Source organism: Hylobates moloch, unplaced genomic scaffold (assembly GCF_009828535.3).
Source record: "Hylobates moloch isolate HMO894 unplaced genomic scaffold, HMol_V3 SCAFFOLD_12, whole genome shotgun sequence".
Classification (NCBI taxonomy): domain Eukaryota; kingdom Metazoa; phylum Chordata; class Mammalia; order Primates; family Hylobatidae; genus Hylobates; species Hylobates moloch.
This window is the reverse complement of record NW_026652287.1, coordinates 93,772,642-93,799,564: the sequence shown is the minus strand read 5'-3', so window position 1 is coordinate 93,799,564 and position 26,923 is coordinate 93,772,642. Positions and strand designations below refer to the sequence as shown.

General features: G+C 41.4%; 1 protein-coding gene across 2 annotated transcripts in view; it reads right to left on the bottom strand.

Moving 5' to 3' along the window:
* CRADD (CASP2 and RIPK1 domain containing adaptor with death domain) overlaps positions 1-26,923 on the bottom strand; it is a 222,582-nt gene that overhangs the window by 43,922 nt on the left and 151,737 nt on the right. Inside the window, exon 3 of one of the 2 annotated variants that reach the window (XM_032170903.2) lies at positions 4,413-5,185. The exons of the other annotated variant lie outside the window; for it this stretch is intronic. Coding sequence (XP_032026794.1) covers positions 4,884-5,185 — 302 coding nt within the window. The 3' untranslated portion in view covers positions 4,413-4,883. Of the gene's footprint in view, positions 1-4,412; positions 5,186-26,923 lie in introns of those variants that run through there. 2 annotated transcript variants of the gene reach the window in all.

Genomic DNA, 26,923 nt, shown 5'->3' with positions numbered 1-26,923 from the left:
GATCTTGGCTCACTGCAACCTCCGCCTCCTGGGTTCAAGCAATTCTCCTGCCTCAGCCTCCCGAGTAGCTGAAATTACAGGCGCTGGCCATCACATCTGGTTAATTTTTATATTTTCAGTAGAGACGGGGTTTCACAATGTTTCCCAGGCTGGTCTCGAACTCCTGGAGCTCAAGTGATCTGCCCGCCTCGGCCTTCCAAAGTGCTGGAATTATAGGCGTGAGCCACCACATCCATCCCTAAAATATTATTTTAAAGTTTTAAAAAAGTATTAAAAAGTCAAAATATTTTTAAAAATATGTTATTAATACTTTAAGCCCAGTGATTCCACTTCTAGGAGATTATGCTAAGCATCATCATGGCTATATGTCTACAGGCCATAAACATAAACGTGTGTGGCTGAGCAGGTAGTGAGCAGATGAAAGGAGCTGGGCAAAGGATGTGCATTCTGTGGGGTGGGGGATGGGAAGGACCCTGGCATGCTAGAAAAGGCTTGCCTGTTATTGTGATTCAAGGACAGGGATCCAGAGTAGCCAAAGATTGTTTTCCAATAGGGCCCAGAAATCTCAACTTAAAAATATTGGCTGTGGTGGATTGCAAGAAATGGACCCAAATTATTCCCCTCCTCTCTCCATGCCTTTTGGTAGAGCCCTCCTGCACCGACTCTGAGCTGGCACATGACTGGCTTTGGCCAGAGATGTCAGCAAAAGGGATGCAAACAGAGGCTTGGAAGGTGTTTCCACATGGCAGCTTGCCTTCTTGCTGCCCAGGGAACCCCTGCCACTACTACCAAGTAAAGAAGGCAGGGTAACCTGACAGATAAAAGGCGTGTGACCTAGACACAAGTGACCCATTGCCCCAGGAAATAGCGTGCTACTTTCCAGGCACATGAGTGAGGCCGTCCTAGAGCATCCTGGCTCAGCCGACCCACCAGCTGACCACAGATGCACGAGAGAGCCCAGCAGAAATCAGCTGAGCTGGCCCAGATCGGAAGAGCAAGCTGAGCCAGCTCACAGAATTGTGGGCTAAATTTTAAGCCAATACATTTGTTGTTTTAAGCCATTACATCTTGGGGGTGGTTTGCTATATAAAAAAGCTAATAGAGAACAAAATTAAAATATGTTTAGTGCTAAACAAAGCAGGGATCCAGTTCATTGTAACGTATGATGAATGTAAAGATTTGACCACAAACACTCCCTTCCTTGCATCACTGTTTATAATGAAAAGGCAAAACCGACCTAAAGATCCATGCAGGGAAGTGGTTAAGACATGATGGCGCATCCACATATTGAAAAGGTATGCACCATTGAAAATGACAGCAGCGAATAGTGGCAACACGCAGACTATCAACCCTTCATAAGCGTGCCATCAAATTTTGATCAACAGGTAAAATTCATTTGCCCTCCCAGAACACGTACTCTTGTGGAAATGGAACATGAAGCTGATCGGATCATCAGGCAGTATAGAGGCCATCTTGCTGTAAGGAAGAGATAAAATCTCAGAATAAAGCCCAGACTGTGCTAAACTTTGCTTTTTGAGGATATAAGAGTGCATGGAGGGGAGCCGTAAACAGCTGCACTTAAATAGTGGAACATGGTTCCAAACGGGGATGGAGCAAAAAGTGGGACAATGGTTTTGAGAGTGAAAGACATTGCTATACTTATTGTCATCTTTTTAGTAGCTAAGTGTCCTTTTATCTCTTCAAACATGCCACGAAAAATTATAGGACTCGAAAGTGTGTTGTGAACACAAAGGATATTGAAATCATTGGCACAGAGAAATAATGACACAGAAAGACAGTTTGATGTTATATAAAAGACGCCACTTGTAAAGCAGCAGGTACGATATAATCCCATTCTTGTAATAAAATTGAAAACTTAATTTAGTTAATTTTAAGCCATGAATATAAAGACCATTTGGAGTATGCCATTGAGGAATATTAAAAAGACGCATCATTTTAATTACACATTTTAGTCTCTCTAAATAGTCCCACATCGACAAAAAAAAATAAGTCAAGTGTATTATCAGTTGGAAAATATAACACTTTTTATAAGGAAATGCAGAGAAAATCCTATTATTTTTATGAAAAGGATGTGCAGGCAGAGAAAACTAATTGGAGGACAGGGATGAAAATTGGGATGTACAGTGCTTAGATGGGAGTAGGGGTAATTCTTATTTTTCTTCATCTTATTTATTGTGCTTTTTTTCAAACTGCCATAATAAACATGTACTTCGTGTTGAAAAAACTAAAAGTTATAGTTTTAAAAACATGAAGGGCCACACTCATGCATGCATATGCACATACACACACACACACACACACACACACACACACACACTCCAACCTAACCCAAAGTGGTGCAAGACTGTATATTCATATACTTTCTGTCAGTGCCTACAAATGCTCTTGCCACCTCGCTGCATTCATTCAGAGTTTTCTTGGGGATGAACAGTCTCTGAAACTGTAGAATCTTCTCCCATACAAAACACAGGAAATCCCTGCAGTCTCTTCACCTCCCCAGTTCTGTTAGAAGGCAGGCAGCTGCTATGTAGCATTATGCTTCATGGCCAGAGGTAGTACCAAGATAGGGATTCAGCTGCTCTGTTCTTCCACTCTGCAAATCTTCTGCAAGCACGTGAGCAGGCCAGGGAGGGGCTGCTGCCATTTGGTGGTGAAGACACTCTGCTTGTGAAGAGCAACAAGTCAGAGGTCTCTAAGGGCCCCCTCGGCCCTGTCTGTCTGGCCCATCGTGGGCTGTTCTTCACTAATTGTCTCTCACTGCTGACAGAGCCCACAAGTGTCTTTATGCGTGACAGATTCCTTGCAAATGGTGAATGGTGGAAAGATGACCCAGCTAATCATCAGAACTGCTTCTAAAATACCATCTAGTCAGACGCAGCAGAGCCCAGCTCTACTCACTCATCCATAAATGTGACTCTGAGCTGTGAGAACAAAAGCCAAAGCAACTCTCTATTAGGAAACCCAGGGGCAAGACAGTAATGTAACAAGTCCCAGGTTCAAAATGACAAGTGATTCACTGAAGATGCCACAGCAGTACAGTCTATCACTGGGCACAGCGATATGGCCAAAAGCACGAGAATTTTACAAGTTAATGAATTATTGGTTGGACTACAGAATGAAAAATTTGAACTGATAAGGCCAGTAGACTATCCTTTTGAACCGAATTCACTGGAAGAATAAACTGAGGCATAGCAGCTCTTTTTTAGTAACAGGAATATGGTTACAAGATGCCTGAATGGATGTTATCCACACACTATTGTCATCTTTTTAAGCACCCACTTCGTGCTCAACTCTACCATTCTATAAACTTATTCTTGGAATGGAGAGAAGTAAAAAATATGATTTTTTTCTCCCTTTTGAAAAATCCTGAGTTATGTTAGAATTAGGAAAGATTCCATAATTATTAAGAAGGACAGATCACAGATTGGCCCTATTGTAAAGTTTATAAAATCAAATCCCATTTTAAAGCTTAGTAAGAAATGTGGCAATAGCAGCTCCTCCCATAGTGCCCTCAGCTTTCAGCCACTATTCAGCTTTGCCTGTGGTCTAACTATACCTTCAGCTACAGTGGCGGCAAATTAACAGCCACCATTTCCTGAAAGCTGACAATGAGCTGCATCTGGACGTGCTGTTGGCGGACATTATTGCTTTAATCATCACAAAGACCTCAGAGGTGAGTACAATCATTTCCCCATTCTACCAATGAGGAAACTGAGGCGTAGAGAGGGTAAATAACTGTCCAAGGCCATATACCTAGTAGGCGGGGAGCAAGATTCAAGCTTCTTCAATGAGCATGCAAGAGAGAAGGGGAGGAGCCCTGTGGAGCAGTTGGAAAGGCTCAGGAGCCGGCACCCAAGCTCATTCACCCTGAGCCAATCACTCAACCTCTGTACAGAAGGAGGTGAACCACCTTGCCCACTGCCCCACAGCATTGCTGAGAGGTCCAAATGAGATCACATACAGGAAAAGCTCTGACAACAGTACAGCATTCTATAAACACCATGTGCTACTGATAAAAGGACAGAAGACTAAATCATACTCCTTAGGAGCACAACACTTCAGTCATTCTTGCTTCAGTGGAAAGACCACACCCCCTCTCGTCCCCTGACTTAATGCTTTCAATAAACAGCACAGGATTTTCTTGAGCAATCTTTTAAAGATGAAGGGCTCGGGTATGCATGCTGGTACTTGAACTGGTCTTTGCAGGGAGCTTTAGTGTCTTACAATATTTAATACAGACATCCTGCCTGAGCTATTTATCCTGACTTGGGAAAGTAACCCTTTCACTCTTACTATTAATTCTGTTCCAAAAGAAAAAAAGACTATTGTAATTTTACACCCTTAATCTATGCAACACAGGAATGAGAAAGAAAAAAAACCCAACACAGTACTTTCTCATGAATGAGGCACATTATATATAGTAATTCACATTTTATTATTTTATCATTAGGAATAGTAAAGTCCACAGTTCAGTCCTCAGACAACATTCAGGTAAATGTTTTACATATGAGACACCTGCCTATAATGTGATGACTATATATATATATGTATGGATATATATTTTGAACCACTGTGATTTACTAGTCTATTAAAATGCCATTACACATTTAAAAACTGAACAATTACAACAATGCAATCTTCAAGCAATTAAAAACAAAGAATTGTTGAGCCAACATGGAAGATCTGCTGAGTAACCTGGCCTTTCAAGTAATGTCTAGTGGAAACCCTGTTTTCTCCTTCCATCTGAAGATCATTACAAATAAAAAACAAACCTACACAAAAAACCACCTGCTCTGAGTGAAAGTCAGGATTCAGCCCACATGACTCAGGGACACACTCCCCAGCAGTTGGTGGAGGCACCATCACTCCAACATGTGCAGGAGCAGCGAGGGGTCCACCTCCACAGCCCGTAGCCCGTTGTGCAGGCTCTGGAAGGTGGCCTGCTTCCCGAAGCGCTGCCGCCAACGGACCAAGGCCTCCACCACCTGCGACTGCACATTGTGGGGGTGGTTGGCCTTACAGCGGTAGATATCCGTCTGGGACAGTCCCAGAGACAGCACCACGGGCTCCCACTCAGGGCCCAGCCTCTGGGCCAGCTGGTTAATCTGCCGGTCTGATGGGGAGCTGTTGAGGATGTGCAAGGGGATCCCAGTCAATCTGTCACCTGAGGAGGAAAAAGACACCCGGGTGAAATGAGCAAGGCAACAAACACATCATTTAGGGGCAGAAATGAGAATCGTGGGGAGAAGAAAGCAATGCTTCCAAATGGCAGAGCCAATTGGCTCTTGTCTTCCTGGGGGCTGCTCTGTTCAGGGCTTCAATGCTGTTAAGTATCTATGAAAACGTTTTTTTTTTTTTTTTTTTTTTTTTTGAGACGGTGTTTCACTCTGTCTCCCAGGCTGGAGAGCAATGGCATGATATTGGCTCACTACAAACTCCACCTCCTGAGTTGAAGTGATTCTCCTGTTTCAGCCTCCCAAGTAGCTGGGATTACAGGCAACTGCCACCACGCCCAGCTAATTTTTGTATTTTTAGCAGAGACGGGGTTTCACCATGTTAGCCAGGCTGGTCTTGAACTCTTGACCTCCGGTGATCCACCTGCCTTGGCCTCCCAAAGTGCTAGGATTACAGGCGTGAGCCACAGCAACAAAATAAAAATAACTAGAAATCCCACCAGAAAAACTCATTGATAATTACTAGTCTATTTCCTTTGATATATAAAACACACATGAAGGGTAACCTTGTACATGCTGCTTTGTAACAGGCTTTTTTCACTTCTATCCCTTTTACTCAAGGCCAGGCAAGGCATTCTGGGGGAATTCAAGAATGGCTGCACAGACCCCAGCTCCCTCTGGCACTGTCTGTGGCCTTAGTGATGGGGCCTGTTCCAAGACTGGGAATGCCCCTCCCTGCAGGAAAGGCAGGTGCTAGAGGACAAAGGCTAAACCAAACAGCTACGCTCTCCGATGAGGTTGAACTTGAAATATTACCGAGAAAAGGTGTAGCTGCTAACAGAAGCCAGAGCCAAGACGGCTGCTGAGAACAAAATAAACCTAAGAGGCCATGCGGTAGCAAGAAGAGAAGAGAGCGGGGTTTGTTCGTAGCAGAGGCCACAAGAGTGCAGTTACCGTTCTGGCAGAGCCCAGAAGAGGAACAGGAAGTATGAGATGGGGCAACGAGGAAATCTGACCTTACACTTCCTGAACTAGATTCTTATTTGCCTGAGGCCAGTCTGCTAAGAAGCATGACATTGAGTGAATGGTTATAAATGTGCCCAGCAAAACCAGTGAGCAGTGCCTTTGGTTATACAGAAAGAGCTCCTAACTTCATTAGGGAAGGCCTTCCAGAAGAAGGAGGCTAAAGCTAAGCCCTGAACACTAGGAGGAGGAGCTGGGTGATGAAGGAGGAACAGGGCGTGGTACATCTCGAGAAGAGAGAATTACATGTGCAAAGGCCCAGAGGCAGGAGAATCACAATGGAGGAAGAGAAAGGCACTCACAGCAGCCAAGTGCAGAGATTGAGAGGGACTCCAAACATCCAAAGTCATTTGCTAGGTTCAGACATTTGTTTGACAGCACAGTATACTATACTCCCATCCATCAGCATCACAGGGATTCAGGTCAGTCTACTTCATGCTCACCAGTCCACTATTGTGTTTTGATTTATGATTCAATAAGAAGGCAAAGGCACCTTATTACAAGAGCTGATGTTTTCCACAGCCCATGCCTTTGGCCTCTGGGCAGTGGCCAGCACCTTAGAGATGAGTTGCAAAAATATTGTCAAGGGCTCTTTCTGGTGTTTGTCAACACTACAATTTAAAAAACAATGACTAAGAAGCAATTAGAATACTGATGACACTACTGATCAATAGTTGAGATGAACAGCAATGATTTTACGGCTTGTATAAAAACATAGGCTCATTAAAAAAAATTAAAGCAACAGAAAACAGCGCAAAGAAAAGAATTCATCCAATATCCCGCCATTGTGTTTACAGTTGGTGACCATCCTTCTGGATATCTCTGTATGCACATACACTGGTAGAAGGCTAGATAGAGATTAATGGGTTCACTTAAAATGACAACATATGAACTTTTCTTTCTAGTAAGAGCTATTTAATTTTGTTTGGATGTAACAGAAGAAAAAGCAGAAGTGAAACAAAATGACATTCTGACAAGCGGTTACAAGTTAACATACTTGAAAACATACACACACACAATTTAATGCACAGAAAAAAGTTACGAAAACCCAAGGGTTAACTGCATGTTTTTATAGTAATACTCTGTAATTACTTGACATTTCCTCTCCATTTCCTCACAGTTGATTTTTTTTCACTTACATAATTTTTATTTTGTCAGATGCCTAATAGTTATACATTTCTTTAACAATCATCCATGCCCCCTTGCCCTATTGTTTAGTCCTAAGGTGACATTATAATGGTTTGAATGCTCACCAGTGTTTTGTTGTTGTTGCTGTTGTTACTGTTTTTCATCTGTGGCTTTTCTACTCCTGGGTCTGTTCTTCTGATTTGAGTCATTTGGGTCAATTTCATCATAGGGAGGATTTTTTTTTTTTTTTTTTTTTTTTTCAAGAAATGCTCATGATTGCAATAGTACCTGACTTCTTTCCGGTCAAGGCGTCCTGCTTATTGCATTCACTGGAATAATAACTTAATATTTAGAGAACAATTTTATATTATTTTTATCTTTTTATATTCTTTTTAACAGTATAAAATTATATTCATAATTTTAAATTATATTATTTAAATAATTTTATTTCCCTTACAAGTTTGTAGACCTTGTTCATACTTTATGGTAGGGGTTGCTGATGTGGAGAATTCTGATACCAACTTAGTCATCCAGTATTTTGTGTAACTTGCTTTTCCTGTCTGAGGTCTAAATACTGAAACTTTAGACCAGGGTATATGTTATCCATTCTACATCTGCACTTCCAGATATGTGGCATAACCTTCTTTTTTTCTGAGATGGAGTCTCGCTCTGTCGTCCAGGCTGGAGTGCAGTGGCGCAATCTCAGCTCATTGCAAGCTCTGCCTCCTGGGTTTATGCCATTTTTCTGCCTCAGTCTCCCGAGTAGCTGGGACTACAGGCACCTACTACCATGCCTGGCTAATTTTTTTTGTATTTTTAGTAGAGATGGGGTTTCACTGTGTTAGCCAGGATGGTCTCGATCTCCTGACCTTGTGATCTGCCTGCCTCGGCCTCCCAGAGTGTTGGGATTACAGGCGTGAGCCACTGCGCCTGGCTGGCATAATCTTCTTACCAAAGATTCAGTTGTTTCTTCCTTTTGGGAAAATCTTCCTGGGTCACATGGTTGCATTCTTTTCTTGCTCCATATGCTGGACGGCTGTGCCTCTCCTCCATGGCTGTCATATTGTCCTTATTGCTTTAATCCCCTCCTTGGGAGTATCTCACCCTTTGATTTTCAGCTATGTCTATCGTGTGTGTGTGTGTGTGTGTGTGTGTGTGTGTGTGTGTGTGTCTTCTGGTTTTAACATTGTATTGTGTTTTTGTTAATTTCTTTTCTTGGCTCTATCTTTTAAAAATTCCATTCCACTTCACACTCATTAGGAGAGCTACTATCAAAACAAAACAAAACAAAACAAAAAACAAGAAGTCCCAAATGTCGGCAAGGGTGTGGAGAAATTGAAACCCTTGTGCGCTATTGGTGGGAATGGAAAATGGTGCAGGTGCTGTGGAAAACAGTATGGCATTTCCTCAAAAATTTAAAAATAGAATTAGCATATGATCCAGCAATCCCACTTCTGGGTATATACTCAAAAGAATTGAATGCAGGGACTCAAAGAGAAATTCGTACACCTATGTTCATAGCAGCATTATTCACAATAGCCAAAGGTGGAAGCAAACTGAGTATCCATCACTGGATGAATGGATAAGCAAAATGTCAGAGACATACAACAGAATATTATTCAGCCTTAAAAAGGATGGAAATTCTGACACATGCTCCAACATGGATGAATCTTGAGTACATTACGCTAAGTAAAAATAAGCCAGTCACAAAAGGACAAATACTTTCTGATTCTATTCATATGAGGTACTTGGAGTTGTCAAATTCAGATACAGAAAGCAGAATGCTGGTTGCCAGGGGGTGGGGGAGGGAGAAATGGGGAATTATTGGTTAATGGGTGCAGAGTTCCAGTTTTGAAAGTTGAAGACTTTTGGAGACTGGTTATAAAACAATGTGAAGGTACTTAACACAACTGAACTGTACATTTAAAAATGGTTACAATGGCAAATTTTATGTTATGTACATTTTACCACAATTAAAAATAAAAATTAAAGGAATCCCATTGTTGTTTTATCATGATGACATCTGGAGTTTTTGTTCCTACTCAATTGATGCTGAGTCTTTCTATAGCATAAAATACCTGTGAGGTTGAGTTTTCTAGGACTGAGTTTTCTTATAGACCAGATTGGTTGTATGTTTATTTTTGCAAGCTGTGTTCCTTTCTTTTCTTTATTAAAAAAAATACATATATATATATATGTAATAGAGACAGGGTCTTGCTGTGTTTCCCAGGCTGGTCTCAAACTCCTGGCCTCAACTGATCCTCGTGCCCCAGCCTCCCAAAGTTTTGGGATTACAGGTGTGAACCACCGTACCCAGCCAACAAGCTGTGCTCCTCTCTTGCATTCCTCTGCTGCAGCATTTCACAGAACAGTCATGACACTCACTGCCGTCTTGTTCATACTTATAACGTGAACATCTCTGTCCAGAACTGCTCTTTGCTCTCCCAGAGCAAGCTGATGTATCTTTTGACACTCTCCTCACTTCATAGGGAACCAGGTGTCGTTCTACCTCTGAGCTACAATTTTAGGTTGGCTGCTGCTTTCCATGAACATTTCTGCCATGGAGGAGAGGTAGGAGTCATGAGGCCTGTCCTTGGGGGCTCTATACTCTGTCCTCTTTTGGAGGGGAGTTAGATGTCTTAGACCAGGGCCCATTCTGCCAAACCAGGGCAGACTCACTCCTATGGTCTCTTTCCTGTAACGCAACACAGAGACTAGGAGATGGCCTCCCCGGGTGCCTTCCTGACTCTGCCAAGGGTTTTTTTGGTTTGTTTTTTTGTTTTTTAACATCTACCAAGTCTATCCACTCACCTCCTCAACAAGCTGCTTCTCATATTGATCTGTATTAGGAGGAACCCTCAGGAACTGGTCCTCTCACCTTCCTGTTCCAGCACTGCTTCTGAGGGGCTATGGTGGGGTGCGCCCTTCCTTGCCTGCCACTTTTCAAAGTGGCTGAAATAAAGCTGTAATTGTTTTTTGTTTGTTTGTTTGCTGCAAGTGCCTATGGGGCTGGGTTTGATTTTGTTTCTTTTTTTTTTTTTTTTTTTAATTTTTTTTTTTTTTTTTTTTTTTCTTTTTTTTTTTAATTTTTTTTGCACACAAAAACAATAAACATTTTCTAAAAATACATACAAACAAAAAGATGCATATCAGACATATTAGGAAGGTTGCACATGGGAAGTCGGGGAATAGAAATGGGGGGTGGGAGTTAAAATAAATGTGAGAGGGACTTTATATGGATCAGTGATAATAACTCAATCCTCAATTTGACAAAGAAGAGGGAGAAGGAAGAGGAAGAAAAAGAAAGTGGGATAAAGGATCAGAAAGGGAGGAAAATAGAAAAAATTAGAGTATGACTCCAGGGTAGACCTGTTTTGTTGTCACTGAGTTGGTTGGTTGGTTTGTCTGTTGTATTTTTCATGTTTCGCTATGTTGGCCAGACTGGTCTCGAACTCCTAGCCCGAAGTGATCAACCCGCCTCGCCCCCCAGAGTGCCGGGACCACAGGCGTGAGCCACCACGTCCAGCCCCCACATTGCTTCTGGACTCCGTGGTAGACCTCCGAGACGGAGCGGCCTAACTGCATTTTGGTTCTGTTGCTTGGGTGTTGGGAAGGGAGTGTCTGTGTTTCTGCTATACTCTGTCATCCTTCTCTCTCACTCTTGGCCAACATGAATGCAACATATGCTTCAAGCCAATTATCTGGAAGTAAGGACAGAGTTTGCTCTGATTCTTCCACACTTTCAGGGTCATTTAGCCCTTGTAAATAGGGCCACATAACTGGGAGATGGCCAGCAGTCTGTGGACACAGGCCAGAGCAAAGGTAATTGGCACATAAGCACCACCCCACCAAGCAGATCAAGCCCTTCCACATGGACATCTTTGCACATATAGAGAGGCAATCACAGCTGTTTGTGCTGTCTGACCTCTATCAGGGAAAGTATCCTCAAGAGACCCGTTCAGTTCGTGAATTCTGCTGAACACAAGGTTACTTAAAAATAAGAGTCCCAAGGCTTTGGTGTCAACTCTCAAGGATATACTACATAAAATCAGGTCAAGCCATAAATTAATCCACCGTGACCATCTGGCTACTATTTCTCAAAGATAGCATGCATGCCACTAGTGGAGTGCAAGATGAACATTCTGTATTGCAATAGTCATCTATTTTAATATGATTAGAAAAATATCAATAGCATTTCAAATTCATGATTGCAAGGATCACAATAATTAAAATGCAGCTATAGAATGACAACTAAAAACTTAAAAGTCAGTTAAAAATAAATTTAAAGGGCCAGGCACAGTGGCTCATGCCTGTAATCCCAGCATTTTGGGAAGACAAGGTGGGTGGATCACTTGAGGTCAGGAGTTCCAGACCAGCCTGGCCAAGATGGTGAAACCTCGTCTTTACTAACATACAAAAAAATTAGCCACGTATGGTGGTGTACGCCTGTAATTCCAGCTACTTGGGAGGCTGTGGCGGGAGGACCGCTTGAACTCGGGAGGCAGAGGTTGCAGTGAGCTGAGATCGCACCACTGCACTCCAGCCTGGGCAACAGAGCGAGACTCCCTCTCAAATAAATAAATAAATACATAAATACATAAATAAAATAAAAATAAATTTAAAGAAAAGCATTAAATTAGGCTGGGCACGGTGGCTTACGCCTGCAATCCCAGCACTTTGAGAGGCTGAGGCAGGCAGATGACTTGAGCTCAGGAGTTCAAGACCAGCCTGGCATACGTGCTAAAACTTCATCTCTGCTAAAAATACAAAAATTAGCTGGGCATGGTGGCAGGCACCTGTATTCCCAGCTACTTGGGAGGCTGAGGCAGGAGAATTGCTTGAATCTGGGAGGTGGAGGTTGCAGTGAGTGAGATCGCGCCACTGCACTCCAACCTGGGCAACAGAGCGAGACTGTCTCAAAAAAAAAAAAAAAAAAAAAAAAAAAAAAAAAACAAAAAAAAAAAAAAAAAAAAAGCATTAAATTAATGGTAGAAATGGTACCTAGATACCGCAAAAATTAAACAAGGGGACTCCAAATGACTGAGGCTTGGGAAGTGCATTATTTCTCCACAAGTGTGCCCTTAGCATTCTAAGCAGACAAAGTGTGTACAGAGTTTCTCCAGTACATGACGGGGTCATCAGCATCCCTGGCTTGCACCTTCTAATTGCTAGTGATACCCCTACCCTACCACAAACACACATGTTCACATACCCTGGGGTGAGGCAGTACTACCTCTGGTTAAAACCACCAGACGTTGTGGTATAGAATGTTCATCCTGGTTTAAAAAATCCTAAACGGGAATTTAACTCCTTTTAGACAGCCCTCATACAGGGCTGTATAAAATGTTTTCCCTTATACAGATCCTAAAGTTTTCATGCAATCTTTTAATCCCATTCTCAGTGAAACTCGTTGGTTTCAAAACGGGCAATATATACTGACAACCCCATTTACTGCAATGAAGCCAAGGATCCACTTAAAGGAAAATGGAAACCCCTCCCCCTACTCTCCCCCACCCCCGCCCCCCGACTTAACTTATTCTCTCGCCCCTCCTTCTCTCATTTCTGTGGTCACGACACGAATGAAAACAACAAGCATTCTCCCTCCTTCTCCAGCTATCTCCTCCTCCCTCAGCCATGCTATCAATCACTGTTTTGGCCTCAAAACTAAAAATCTCCTCTCTAATCCCTATTGCATTTTGTGAAAGTTTCTCACATAATTTTTCCAGGTTTTGTATATGACATTGCTGACTCCGAAGCTTCTTATGGGCAGAGACCAGGTCTTCTACTTCTGTGACCTCCTTCCCCTCGGTCTTTAGCCCTTCGCCAAGCACAAAAGGGAACTCAACATACACCTTTCCAGGAGCTGATGATCATCTTAAAGCAATAAAGCCCTCCAAGTCAAGTTTCCGATTCACCATCTCCACTAGCTGGGTGTTTGACTTCATCTGTTCCAGAAGAAAAGCCATGTCTTCTAACGAATCACTGTGCAGCAGTACTTCCTACCTATTCCTTATTGCTTTCACTGGAATAACTGGTTAGATGTGGGTTCTGTGAGTGAAGGACAGTCCACAGGCCCAGGGTCCTGTCTGGTCAACCTCCTGTTTTCACCTTGCATTCAATGATGTGATCACCTTACAGGTAATCTGAGAATGGGAACTCTCCACGGTTCAAAAGCATAGTTGAGAAGCTGAAGACCAAGGACTAAAGAAGAGGTGCAGCAGACACACAAACAGCTGCTGGAGGAGTCAAAAAGGTTTTTTAACTATGAAATTCCTTTTTCAACTTCAGTTATTTTGTGATATGACAGGAGATGTTGTAAACAGATATGGGTTTTTTTTTATATGACGGTGACTGGGTTGGTCATGAGGTAGCACTTTTAAAAACTATATACATTCCCCCGGAGGGTCTGGTAATATACCAGTCACCGCAGCTCACGGCTGCAGTGAGCCACTGTTACTGATGTCAGTGTCGTATGCTGCAGGTGTGCGGGACTAGAAAAAAAAGCTGAGCTAAGAGACTGTCCCGTTCCAGTGCAGCCGTTTTTTAGAAGATAGGGCTAAATCCTGCTGTGAGGACATTTAAGTCCTCTGCCCATGTCAAGTCCACTAATGCTCCGTTGATCAAAGCAAGATATGTGGCCAAGCCCAACACCAACAGGAAAGGGAATTAAATCTTCCCATGGAGTAGGAGGAGTGAAAGTTTGCTGAACAATGACCTCTAAACACTCAGAAGTGTTGGATATTGGTGCAGGAAAAACAGAAACTTGAACAGACCAAAGTATGAAATACACTGAAATAGCAAACAAAGTCCTCCCTTGACAAAGAGCCCTAGGCCCAGATGGCTTTACAGGTAAGCTCCATCAAATGTTCATGGATCCTGTGGACCTTGGACAAGTTAAAGGGGGGAAAAGAAAAAGCTCATGGAACACTTAATTTCCTATCATATGTAAGTTGTTCCAGAAAATCAAAAAAGGACAAAAGCTATCTAGCTGATTTTATGAGGATACTATAGTTTTTATTCCAAACAGGGTAAGAATACAAGAAGAGGAAAAATTATAGGCTTGTTTCAGTTATGATTTTAGAAGCAAAAATTATAAATAAAATATTAAGTAATTGAATCAAAAAATTTAAAGTAACATATCATGAACAAGTAGAATTTATCCTACGTTTGCAATAAATTTCAACATCATAAAATCTACCACTTAACTCAATATATCAATCCACCAAAGAGTAAAGTCATTATTATCTTAATAGATGCAGAAAAAAATTTGATAAAGTTTGACACATAACTATAATTTGAAAAAAAAATTCTTTAAAAATTCAAAATATGGGAAACTTTCTTAATTTGGTAAAGATTGTAAAAGCATTTGATTTGGTGGAGAAACTTTAAATGTATTCTCTTTAAAAGACAAGGATGCACACTTGTCTGGACTGTATAAGATCCAATACTGTGGAAAACAGTATTGGATGTCCTGACCAGTGCTATAAAGAAAAGAAATTAGTTTTGGGAGGCAGAGGCGGGCAGATCACCTTAGGTCGGGGGTTCGAGACCAGCCTGACCAACATGGAGAAACCCCGTCTCTACTAAAAATACAAAATTAGCCAGGCGTGGTGGTGTATGCCTGTAATCCCAGCTACTCGGGAGGCTGAGGCAGGAAAATCGCTTGGACCCAGGAGGCAGAGGTTGTGGTGAGCCGAGATTGAGCCATGGCACTCCAGCCTGGGCAACAAGAATGAAACTCCGTCTCAAAAAAAGAAAAAAAAAAAAAAAGAAATGAGTTAAATTAGTTATAAATAATAAGCATTTCAAGGGAAGAGATAAAACTAACAATATTTTCAGATAATATGACCTAATACATAGAAAAATATCAGGATTGGCAGATAATCTATTAGAATAAGAGGACTGAGCAAAATTGCCAGATACAAGATCAACTTAAAGCAAAAAACTACAAAGCAGCATTTCAACACTCTTACAGTAATCAAATACAAAACATAATAAAAATACAATAAGCAATGAGAAGGATAAAGGATCTATGAAATTAATAAAGACTGTATAAGACCTTTATGGGGAAAATTTTAAGCCTTTATTACAAGACATAAAGCAAGAGCTGACTAAAAGGAGAGTCACTGCTATGCTAGGTGGGATGACATTGTTATAATATAAAGATGCCAATTCCTATAGTGACAATTAAAATTCCATAATGGGGAAAGAAGAGGCTTTCCCCAAACTGAGGAGAACTAGCTAATTACAGAGGAAAAGAAAACCGGCCTAGAGCATCACACCATGAACAGTGGTGGATCCCACGGAGACAAAGTCCCAAAGGTAAAAGGTAAAACTATAAAGTTCATGGAAAATAAGGCAGGAGTATCTTTACGGCCTGTGGTCAGAAGTGGTTTTTAAAATTAATCTCCCAAAGGTAAATTTTTTATATCCAAATTAAGGATCGCTGCTCAATGAAGGAGATGCGATCCAAGCTAATGTCTAAGAGCAATAAGGGAAACACTATCTAGGCTGTGTAAGGTGTTTCTGAAAACCAACAGCAAAGGTAAGAACCTCCACAGGAAACAGAACAAAGGTATGAACAGGTGATTCGAATTAGAGGAAACACAAAAGCGAGCACATAAAGAGATGCTCAAATGCAGAAATTTCAGAAACAAATGTAAACAACAATGATAAAGCACTTTATATGTATAGAAATCTAGACAACACCAAGCTTTGGCTGGGACGTGATGTAGGGAACCTTGTTCACCGCCGATGGAAATAAAGATCGGACACTCATACTGGCCAGCAAGTTGGCAGTGTGGGTAAAATTGAATGTACTTTCCAATCTTGTTCTGTTAGATGTACCCAAGAAAAGTTCTAAGAAAGACCTGTACGGGCCATGTATTAAGTTGTTTGTGTAAAGCTTCATTATTTGTGCTAGCAAATACACATATATCTTATAATCCAGAAACCCTCTTTTGGGAGATAGAGATATAGGTATAGATATCTCCATCTCAGGAAAATTCTTACACAGATCCATGAGGGGTCACTATGAGGTTGTTTATGTGAGGTAATACTGTCGGAAGAGAGGAGTTGGAAGCAATCTAAGAGCTCATTGCTGGGGGAAGAGATATAGAAATACAAAACGGCACATAGGGAATACTGGCAGAGTTAGAGGGGATGGACTAAATGCAGTGCAGAGCAAAAAATGTAAGGAAAAGAATCAGGTCTACACAAATGCAAATTAAGAATATATGTCCAGGCCGGGCACCCATGGCTCACGCCTGTAATCCCAACACTTTGGGAGGTCGAGGCAGGTGGATCCTTTGAGCTCAGGAGTTCAAGGCTAGCCTGGGAAACATGGCAAAACTCCATCTCTACAAAAAAAAAATTAATACAAAAAATTAGCCAGGTGTGGTGGTGCACAGCTGTAGTCCTAGGTGCTCGGGGGGAGGCTGAGGTGGGAAGATCACCTGAGCCAGGGAGGTCAAGGCTGCAGTGAGCCCTGATTGCGTCACTGATCGAACTTTAGCTTGGGTGAAAGAGCCAGACTGTCTCAAAAAACAAAAAAGAATGTATGTCCAAAACACCACTTACAAAAACACACACAAATAAAGGAATACATATCAGACAGAATAGTTGTCTTTATCTATGAGAGGGAGGGGGAACAAGAGTGAGTACACGAACGGAAAAGGAAGAAGCTTTTCACAGACCAATTAGTGAAGTAGGCCATAAACTGATGAGTGCAAAGGAAAAAAAAAAGAGAGAGAGAAAGAGAGAAGCAAGGGAGGAAGGGAAGGAAGGACGGAGGGAGAGAGGGAGAGAGGGAAGGTCAAGAGTCACTCTGAACCCAGCTGTCTCATGGTACCCCTGGGGCTGACAACATCCAGTTTCTCTGGAGCTAATGTGAGTGGAGTGAGTGGAGTGGTGGAGTGGAGGAGGTCGGGGTAGGGCGGGGCTGTTCCAGGCTGGAAAAACTAACCTGACCAGCCACCTCCCAGGACTCATGAATTAACCCTGGTCCCTGAGTGCAAAGGCTCTGCAGAAAAATCCTTTGGCTGAGAGACTGGCTGCCTAGAAAAAGAAAAAAAAAAAACCTCAAAAGGAAAACTAATTAGAACCCCTTGTTCTGCTTGTTCTGATAGATAATCACAGAGAACAATTTGGTCCTCACAGAGAGATAGAGAAATCATGTTTAGTCTTTTTAAAACCGATTTCCAGGATGATTAAGTGAAACCCACTCCAAAGAACAAGGTTATGTTGCAAAATACAAATAAATCCCATTTATTGTAACGGAAGACTCAATTTGACTATCGAGTCCATGGAAGGTCAACAATAAAACTGTTAGCAATAATTGAGCTAGCCCTGAATTAAATAAAAGGTGGGTGGTAGGCTGGACACAGCTCTGGGCTAAGAATTAGCAAGCCTGGGTAGTATAAATTTGAATCTGCTACCACCTAGCCATATAGATTGGGATAAGTCATTTGGCCTCTCTTAGATTGCTTTCTTCTTTGTAAAAGGTAAAACCAGATGACTTCTAAGGCTTTATTTCAATAAAATACATTATCTTTTTTAGAAGCAATTTTGTTATTTTCGACAGATCTTATGATTTTTGACTTCTCGTTAAATCAAACCATTTATTGTTGTATCACTTTTCTTTACACATTTTCTAAGATAGAAACAACCCTCGTGGGCCTTTAGTAATGATTTTTGCTTATTTGTTTCTGCCTTTTAAAGATCACACATGGAAACCGCCCGGTGGCTCACGCCTGTAATCCCAGCACTTTGGGAGGCCGAGGCGGGTGGATCACCTGAGGTCGGGAGTTTGAGACCAACCTGGCCAACATGGTGAAACCTTGTCTCTATTAAAAATATAAAAATTAGCTGGGTGTGGTGATGCACGTCTGTAATCCCAGCTACCCATGAGGTTGAGGCAGGAGAATTGCTTGATCTCAGGAGGCGGAGGTTGCGGTGAGCAGATTGCACCACTGCACTCCAGCCTGTGCGACAGAGTGAGACTCCCTCTAAAAAACAAACAAACAAACAAACAAACCAACAAAACCCAAAAAACCGTGAAATGAATATCCGGTACAATAAATTTTCAAAACAGTAAAAACAACGTACGTTACAGTTTGCTGGGCCACTCATTTCTCTCACATGGACCAGACACAGCTCCATCAATTTGTCATTCATCCTGTTCCTTGACCACACCAGCCAGCTGCGAACCAGAGAGCCTTGCACAAGCTGTTTCCTTTCCCTGGGACACTCTTTCACTGACCCCTTCACCAAATATAACTTCTCAGGGCAGCTGCCCTGACTGCCCCATTCCAAACTGCAACTCCCATTCCACTGTCATCCCCTTTGTCCATAAATCACCTTGTAACATGTGACATAGTTTATAGATGTGCTGTATCTATTGTCACTGCCTGCCCCCAACCCTACACACTCATGCCTGCTGGAATGTAAGTGTCTCGCAGGCAGGGGAGCTTTGTTCATCCTGCTCAGTGATGTACTCCAGGCACCCAGGGTAGTGCCTTGCACATAGTAGGCACTCACTACATATTTGTTGGATGAGTGAATGAATGAAAAGGAATGATTCATTACAATGATAACATACTCACTTAGCTTTATTCTCTATAGCTACAGTGTTACTAAGTGCTTCTACTTTTAATTTACTTTGTATTTAAAACCAGAGAAATTACATTGCATAATCTGAGGGTGAATAGAAAATTAAAAAGAGAGGAAACTCCATAATGGTAAAATATTGTCAAGGTTAGACATGGGCTGTTACCTCTTTTTATGCCAAACTGGGCTACAGTGAACTCCCCTTTCCCACATCCATGTTTCATTTGAAAAGAGAAAGACAGGCAGGCCCCAAGATGGCTTCTGGGTAAATATGGCAGCGTGAGGCCTGACCCCGGAGTCTCCATCCCCTAACACCTAAGGAAATAAAGGAAAGGTAATAAAATAAAAAAGAAGTCCATCAAAAAAGATGGCAGAGCCACTTTCCAATTCCTACCTTCCTGAAACTCTATCAATTATTCACCCAAACTCAACTCTAAGAGATTCACTCTACTATCCCCAAATCTAGAGAGGAAAAAATTAAGTGGGTTTCTTACATTTTTTTCTCCTCTAATTTCAGCAGAGAGGAGACGGTAACTGCTACATGAAGCGACAGGAGATAAAAAATGTGGACAACGAGGACTAACTGTCCCTGGCAAAATGAGGAGACATTCTGCATGTTCTCAGGAGAGATTGCACAGCACAAGCATTATAGGGTGGCCCACGCGTAAACAACTTGGTGAGCTCACTTCCCTGCCCTGCTCTTTTGCTTACATGTGCCTATAGCCTGAAGAAAAGTGAACAGGACAGGAAATACCTGGTCCTCAAGGGGTGATACACAGGGGTCAGAAGGGTGCCAAGGAGAAATCACCCCAGTGGATCAGAGCCCCAAAGGCCACAGTCACCCAAACATATGCAAGATGGAATGAAACAGCATGGCAAGTGAGTAACATACCAGAGTAACACATGAATTAAAAATAGAGCACTATGTGGAAGAAAATGGGCCAAAACCAAAAATCTACAATCTCCAAGGAAGAAACTAATAAGTGAGAAACACCAAGGAATAGAATTAACATGGCTCAAAATTGTTTATATCCTAGGAAGCCTTCAGGTAATCAGAGATAAAAGGCAAAACTTACAGAGAAAAATGATAGACATAGAGGAGAAAAAATATAATCCATCAGAAAGATTAATGAGTATCCCTGAAGTAGAGAACCCAGGCCAAAGTATTTAAAGATCCAATACAAGAAAATAGGGAAAATGAGCAAGCAACAGAGCTCTAAGTCAAAAGAGCATACTTCATTTTTACAAAAAAATGAATATGAAACAATTAACTGAAACATGTACCCTTGAAATTAAATTTCCACTTCCAAGAAACAATTCTTCAAGCAGAACAAGCCAAGTTGCCTACAATGAGGGGAAAGCAAGTCATTGTTTTCAAAAGTATTTTAAATGCAAAAGATAAAGAAACAATTCCTCCAAAATTCTAAGGGGAATAAAGTATAGTGCATAAATATTACTCCTAGGGATGATATTGAAGTATAAAGGTAAGGTAATCATCAGATATTCTTGAACATGAAAAAAAACTAAAAAATTCATCATTCATGAGCCCTCCTTGAAAAGTCTTGACAATCTAGTCAGTGCAATGAATAAAATAAAGCTATCAGTAGTGCATACCAATGCAGGGGTCAGTGAAAATGGTTCACTTCAGATGCAGGCAATAAAGGAGGCAGTGTTTATAGATAATTTTAAATTAGTAACAAAACTATTAAAAGTCTGTTTTTCACATCGCCATGTGCAGGCAATTCTAAACAATGCAAATGATAAAATACCCCTCCCCTCTGCCAGGCAGTCTCCACTAAGCCCCTTGATCTGTTCCTCAATATCAGTACCAGGAAAGCCATAGAAAAAGATTAGTACTGGGCACTGAATTCATTTAAATATAAAACTAATTTTAGGCTGGGCATGGTGGCTCACGCCTGTAATCCCAGCACTTTGGGAGGCCAAGGCAGGTGGATCACCTGAGGTCAGCAGTTTGAGACTAGCCTGACCAACATGGAGAAACCCCGTCTCTAATGAAAATACAAAATTAGCCGGGTGTGGTGGCGTATGCCTGTAGTCCCAGCTACTCGGGAGGCTGAGGCAGGAGAATTGCTTGAACCTGGGAGGTGGAGGTTGTGGTGAGCTAAGATCGCGCCACTGCAGTCCAGCCTGGGCAACAAGAGTGAAACTCCGTCTCAAAAAAAAAAAAAAAACAAAACTAATTTTAAACAACTGAACATAACATTATATACCTTAACTATATGAAAATAACATAACTAATCAAAATCAAAGCTAGATTATAGAATAGAATGTAAATATTGTATACTTGACTATGTGAAAACAGCAATGTAACTAACTAAAATCTAAAGGGAAGGAAGGAAAAAGAGTGAAAATTCTTAATGACCTTATTTATCACGGCAGAAAGGAAGTCCACACTGTCTAGTATGAAAATGATAGCATCAGGATAAGCTAAGCAATCTATGGTTAAAAACAAGTCCCAAGTCTCAGTGACCTAACAGATCAAGAGTTCATTTCATGCTCATACTCCCTGCACTGCAGGCCCATGGGGGTCCTCAGGGCTGTGCCTTTCACGTGCTGGCTCTGCACTCTGTGCTGTGTTGATCTTATGCCCCCACCACATTAACATGAGCACCCAGGCTCACCAAGGTGATAGAAGAAAGGGTGAGACTGGAGACCTGGCAATTAAACTCATTCATCCATAATGGTCGTTTCTGCTCATGTTGTGTGGCTAAAGCAAGCCACAAGGTCACATCTAACTTGAAGAGAGTGAGCAAATATGATTCTCCTATATCCCAGAAGAAGAAGAAAACTGGGTGAACAGCAACAGTGCCTACCATAAAAACATAATTGGAAAAAAAAAAAACACAAAATGAAAACCAGCAAGTTCTTATCATCTCTTTACTTAACCATAGAGGGGTAAAAAAATACCATTTTTATGTGAAAAAATGTTTGTCCAAAGTTCAGTAATTCCTTAATTCTCACTTAGTTTTCTCCAGTTAAAATCAGGTAAAATTAAGTGTAATGGTTTTTACATTTAAAAATTAGTGTGTATAGCTGAGGCAGTGGCTCACACCTGTAATCCCAACACTTTGGAAGGCCGAGGCAGGAGGATCGCTTGAGTCCAGGAGTTCAAGACTAGCCTGGGCAACATAGGGAGACCCCCTCCAATCTGTACAAAAATAAAAATAAAAAATTAGCCGGGCATGGTAGTGCATGCCTGTGGTCTCAGCTACTTGGGAGGCCAGGGTGGAAGGATTGCTTGGGCCTGAGAGGTGGAGGCTGCAGTGAGCTGTGATAGTGCCACTGCACTCCAGCCTGAGTGACACAGGGAGACCTTATCTCAAAAAAATAAATATAAATAAAAACTTAGCCTGTATCATATGATCACACTTCTTTGAAAGCATATCTATCTCTCCATCCATCTATCTTCCCATCTGCAAACATGCGTAGGGTGATATCTAACACATTGTTTCCTTAATGTTAATGAGGCTTATTTTTAAATGATAGAACTTATGATTTGTTTCTTTTTACTTTTCTACATCCCTTGGATTCCTTATAATGAACACTTATCATTTGTGTAACACAATAAAGTCATGAGCAGTTTTGCCACAAAGGCAAAAGAGCCTGCAGCCCAAGAAAGTCATAATGTGGCCCTGCTTCTAATAGTTCTAAATCACAAATCCAGTGGCAGATGGCAAAAATTACATGTACTTCAAAACTACCTTTTCAAGTTAAAAGCAGAGTACAGATGTTGAGAGACAAAATTCTGAAGTGCCTTGTCTGTTTACCAAAATGCTCAGATAACTATTGTAAGTTCAACATTAATGACAACGCTGCTTCTTCACAGGTTATTAGCAAAAGACATTTAAGATTCCTTTACATAGAAGTTACATACATGAATATACTATTTTGCATTCTTCAGTCTTCCCCCTTTTCTAAATAAGGAAAATGAACTCCCTAATCACGTAATTATTTCCTACTGATGATTGTTCTCCAAAATATTAAAAATTGTTTAAAAATACTTATAACTTTAGTTTCACCTTCAATATCAAATACATAAGTATTTAAACAGATACTAAAACTGAAGAAAACAAGGTGGCCTATGGTTCCTTGCTATTATCTTTGCTGCTGTTTACTGAGTAATAAAGAGTATAGAGAAAGATTAAGAAGCTTTAATTGCATATTATAAACTATAGAATAACAACTCTGATGGATTTATGTTTTCCTTATTAATGCCAAACCTGCCTAGAAGAAGGGTAAGATTATCAGTAATGCTAAGAAGGCAGCTGATTTCAGGCATCAAAAGCATATTTCTTTGATGGAGTTCAGCTGTGTTGAGTGGCTTGGCAGTAAGACCAAAGAAATGAAAAAAGCATGGAGGTCACGCAAATTTACCAAGCAAAATCCTTCAAAGCTATGACACAACAACAATCTTATAAATGAAACTTTCAGTTCTCTTATCAGCATCCCAGGAAGAGAGAGAGAAGGTAGGCTTTTAAATTTGCTGCCTTCCCAAAGCTGTAAGGGACAGATATGGTGAGTGACATATCAAGAATCAAAATAACTTTATTAGATTGATGGAATGATCCTAACAAGATTTAATTTGTCATGGGATAAATGTGATATCATCAAGTTAAAAAAAATCATAAATGTATAGAATGTTTTCAACCTGGCTATAATGCAATTCAGAAGGAAAGGTTCAGATGTTTTCACTGACTGCAAATACACTATCACCCTAGCAAAAAACCCAAAACCAACCAAAAACTTGACAGCAAACTTGTTTCCATTAACACACAAGTTTGGAATCAGGAACAAGGAAGATGACTGTCTCACAGAATCCACATTAATCAAACAGACCACTTCCAAATCAGTGACCTGACTGCACGTGATACAGGCAGATGCAGGCAAAGCCTGATCACAGGGTCTGCCCAAAGACATTAACCTGCAAGCAGGTATTAACTCAGCATGAGAGTGTGTGGCATATACCGCGGTGAACTAAGAGTTAAAGGAAGATGAGAGCTGTGTCTTTCTTGTTCACAGCTAGCCCCTAGCACAATGTCTGGTAGGAAGCAGATCCCAAGAAGTATCTTTTAAGAGAGTAATTTAAAACACTTGTGGAGCAGTTGCATTTTGGGTAGCAGCTGCATTCCCCGTGCAGCTGCACGTAATGCAAAACTAACTTGACAAAGCACAGAAGGCGCTGCCATGCAGGAAGAGCTAACCACAGTTGGGAATCCCATTTGGCTCTGAAATTGTATGATTCTTCATATGTTTTTAATTTTCTAGGATTTGCAATATTTCAAATTAAAAAAAATTTATTAAAAAATTTCGTTCTTCAGAGACATGGTCTTGCTATGTTGCCCAGGCCAGAGTGCAGTGGCTGTTGACGGATACAATCCCACTACTGATCAGCACAGGAGTTTTGACCTGCTCCTCTTCTGGCCTGGGGTAGTCCACTCCTCCTTAGGCAACCTGGTGGACCCTGCTCCCAGGAGGTCACCATATTGATGCTGAACTTAGCACAGACACCCATCTGCATAGTGCACTACAGCCCAGAAGTCCTGGACTCAAGTGACCCTCCTGCCTCAGCCTCCTGATTAGCTGGGACTCCAGGCACAGGTTAATGTGCCTGGCAATGTTTCAAATTTTGTGCCTAAAGTGAGAATTCAGTGAAGAATTGTATTAGTGAATTCAAATATGCCCAATGTCACATAAAATACAATGGCACCCTGAAGACAGACATATTGATTCAGCAAATATTAATTGAGGCCTGCTATATTGCCAAGTACATTTTAGGTGCTAATGATACAGAAATGGGCAAATTTAGCTATTTCTGTAAATTGCTTGGGGATTGTCTAAAGCATCGCTGTGAAACTTAGGCTTGAACATGACCTTTTCTAGACCAACTCACTTATTTCAATGAAGGAAATAAAGTCAAGAGAATTAAAGTCACTTGCTTAGTCTCATGATTACTGTGGAGCTCAGTCAGTAATAGAGTGATTTGCAGATGATTATCCTAGCAAGTATTCAGTACCTACTTAGTGTTGCAAATGAGCAGGTGAAGGGGCATATTTATAAAGGACTGCAGAAATAACGTAGGCTTATCCTTAATAAATATTCTTTTAATCTCCTTGTTAACATTCTCGAAATCAAACATTTTTCCAGATTCTGTTTTTATATATGTTTCACCAAAATTTTCTTTTAAAAGTTTCCTTTAAAAGAAGCAGGTGCATGTGTGTGTGAGAGAGACTGAAAAAAAGTTTAACAAAACAAAAAATACTTACCTTCACTACCTGCTATCCTCTTTTATTTTAAGTTGATTTCATGTTCCACTAACAGGTAGCAAGGTTTGACCAACACTGTTGTAGAGTAGATTCAGCTGGCTAATTCTTACTCTACATTCAATAATTAGCTCACATGTCATCTCTTCGAAGAAGCTTTCCGGGAGCCTTCCAAGCATAAATCAGCCATGCTCTTCTTGGAGGGCCTGAAATAAGTGAGTGAAGATTCGAGGAAGGGGCAGATTCAGGTGAGAGTAGGTGGTGGCACTGGGATGCCTCTCTCTGCCACGCCTGAGCTCCACATTGAAGCAGGAGCCTCTAGAACCCGCAGCAGGCTCTCCCCACCGCTGGTCAATTTCCTGTGCACCCAGCATTTCCTGGCACATCAGGAGTGCTCCATAAGCAACTGTTGAAATTACCGCCAGGCGCGGTGGCTGACGCCTGTAATCCTAACACTTTGGGAGGCCGAAGTGGGCGGATTGCCTGAGGTCAGGAGTTCGGGACCACCCTGCCAACGTGGTGAAAACCCCTCTCTACTAAAATACAAAAAATCAGCCAGGTGTGGCGGCAGGCACCTGTAATCCCAGCTACTCAGGAGCCTGAGGCATGAGAATTGCTTGAACCTGGGAGGCAGACGTTGCAGTGAGCCGAGATCATGCCATTGCACTCCAGCCTGGGTGACAGAGTGAGGCTCCATCTCAAACAACAACAAAAACAAAACTTTAGGGAGCTGATGAAAGAGCTGACCCTGAAAGCAAATAAAAGAACCCATCCATCAGAGGCTGCACAGTGGTAGCGATGGACTGAATTTGGCCCATAGATGTGTTTCATTTGGCCTGTCCAGTTCAAAAAACTGCAGAAAGAGCATTTAAAAATTGAGAGGTTTCACAAAATTCCAGATTTGTAGCTTTGCTTGTCAGCTCACCAGAGCTATCCTCATGCTGGCTACCCCCAGCATCCACTCTCATACCACGCATGAGAAAGCCCAGTCGCTGAGATGATCTCTCAGCTCCAGGAACTCGTAAGCCTTATAGGGGTTTGATTTCTGCCTCCTGTACCAGATAATGGTAGAAAATCCTGCACAGCATAATAGTCTAAGGCTTGGTGGATGAGCCTCCAGCCAGCTGGGGGAAGGAGAGCATAACAAAACAGACTCTTTTCACTCCATGCAGCACAAACCCTTCCATGTGTCTGTGGTCTTTTCCCAGGGGTAAAGGACTGCCTGAGATAACTGTCTTCCCTCTCTCTGGGATGAGATTTAAAAAAAAAAAAAAAAAAAAAGGTGAAATCATAGGAAATAAGGACCAGAATTAGAACATTTTATTTTTCCTTGTATCCTTTGGCACCAAATAACACTATTTTTCACAGATGGGCTTTCAATAAACTTGGGAGCAAGGCTGTGGAAAATTTTTTAAATGCTGTATGGGTCTTAAAATGCCAGTTGTTCACATATAAAAATGTGTTTCCTCCCATGAACACATCCCCCTGGAAAGCTCAATCACTCCCAATCAAAATGACTTCCAATCAAAATCCAAACATATTTTTAAAAATAGAAATTGACAAGCTGATTCTAAAATTTATAAAGAAATGTGAAGACCTTAGAAGAGCCAAAATAATTTTGAAAAAGAATGCAGCTGGAAGAATTACACTACCTGATTTTAAGACACCCTAAAGCTATAGAAATTGACA